Source organism: Arvicanthis niloticus, chromosome 4 (assembly GCF_011762505.2).
Source record: "Arvicanthis niloticus isolate mArvNil1 chromosome 4, mArvNil1.pat.X, whole genome shotgun sequence".
NCBI classification, from domain to species: Eukaryota; Metazoa; Chordata; class Mammalia; order Rodentia; family Muridae; genus Arvicanthis; species Arvicanthis niloticus.
In genome coordinates, this window is record NC_047661.1 from 71,146,201 (window position 1) to 71,147,570 (window position 1,370).

The 1,370-nt window shown below is 48.2% G+C and overlaps 1 protein-coding gene across 1 annotated transcript; it reads right to left on the bottom strand.

Moving 5' to 3' along the window:
* Window positions 1–329: 329 nt before the first annotated feature.
* On the bottom strand, window positions 330–1,370 carry LOC117707846 (late cornified envelope protein 3B-like). The gene is made up of 2 exons (XM_034501398.2): window positions 1,277–1,370; window positions 330–844 (listed from the first exon to the last, which is right to left on the bottom strand). The coding sequence occupies exon 2, from the start codon at window positions 825–827 to the stop codon at window positions 531–533; it is 297 nt and encodes a 98-aa protein (XP_034357289.1). The 5' UTR covers window positions 828–844; window positions 1,277–1,370; the 3' UTR covers window positions 330–530.

Below are 1,370 nucleotides of genomic sequence, written 5' to 3' on the forward strand. Positions count from 1 at the left end.
GGGATTTTGGTATCAAGTAGTACTAACCCTCAAACAGACAAGAAAACTCAGCCTTTTCCCAAGAGGCTCTACAAAACCCTGTAAGATGCCCCATTTCCACCCACACTTCTATCCTGGAAGTTCCCACAGATGTCCTTTGAATGAAGATGAAGAATCTAAGGCATTGTTTCTTCATTCCCAATCTGAGATAAACCCCAAGTGTTGGGTATCTTGGGCCTTCAAAAGCTTAGAAGGGGTGGAGGTGGCTGGGGTGGGGTGGGGTGCAGGGGTCGAACACTAGGCAACCCTGTATGGAATAAGTTAAGGAACAAGTAACAAACTGGTGACGTTGAGAAAAAATTTTATTCACCTACATGGCCAAACACAGGTGAAAGAACCATGAGGAGAAGCAACCAGGCTTTTGGAAAATTCATTAGAAGAGCCTAAGAAAACATAGCCCAAAAGAGATTAGGATGTCTGAGAAAGAACAAGCCAAGATGGCACTATTGCTCAGTACTCCCCATTCTCTTGTCTCAACCTCAGGATGCAAGTCAGCAGCACCCCCCAGAGCTGTGGCCACAGCCTGAGCCCCCAGACTGCTGACCACTGCCACGGTCACAGGAACTGGAGCTCCTGCGCCTGCATCTGTGGGACCTGCGCCTGTGGTGGCTCAGGCAGCAGCCTCCCTCAGAGCTGGGGACACTGCAGCCTCCAGAGCTTGGAGCACAGCAGGAAGAGGCTGCAGGCAGACACTGTGCTGTGCTCTTTGGGGGACATTTTGGGGAGCACTTTGGGGAGGGGCACTTGGGAGGAGGTTGGCACTGCTTCTGGCTCTGCTGGCAGGACATCTTGGCAGGAACTTGACCTAGAAGAGTATAATAGAAACATTACAGGGAGAAGCTTCTGGTGAAGTCTATTGACTTAGTCTGTCAAACACATGCCTCCCATGCCTTATCTGCTTCCTAAACCAAGATCTCTATGAAATAAATAGGACTACAGAGGCACACATCTATGTAAATAATGCATTTTCAAGACTATAAGATAGATCTACATAGATCTCTAGTAAATGAACCCAGAACAATAATTTTTTTAAAAAATTATTACAGTAATCCTGATGTCCTGGGGCTTGTAAGACTCCCAGCTCCCTGACTGTGAGCCAAACACTCCTTCCTCCCTTATCACTACCTCCCCCACCATGGCCTATTGGGGGCCTCTTCCTAGGGTTCTACTTCAGATCTGGAAGGCATTCAGTCCCACACACTCCCACATGATGAAGTGGTCCCAGATGGCCACTTACCAAATGCAAAGGTGATAGGAGACTTTCTGAGCAGGCTGTGGATGAGAAATCCAGAACAGGAGCCTTTTATTCTGTGTAGAGCTGGTGAAGCATC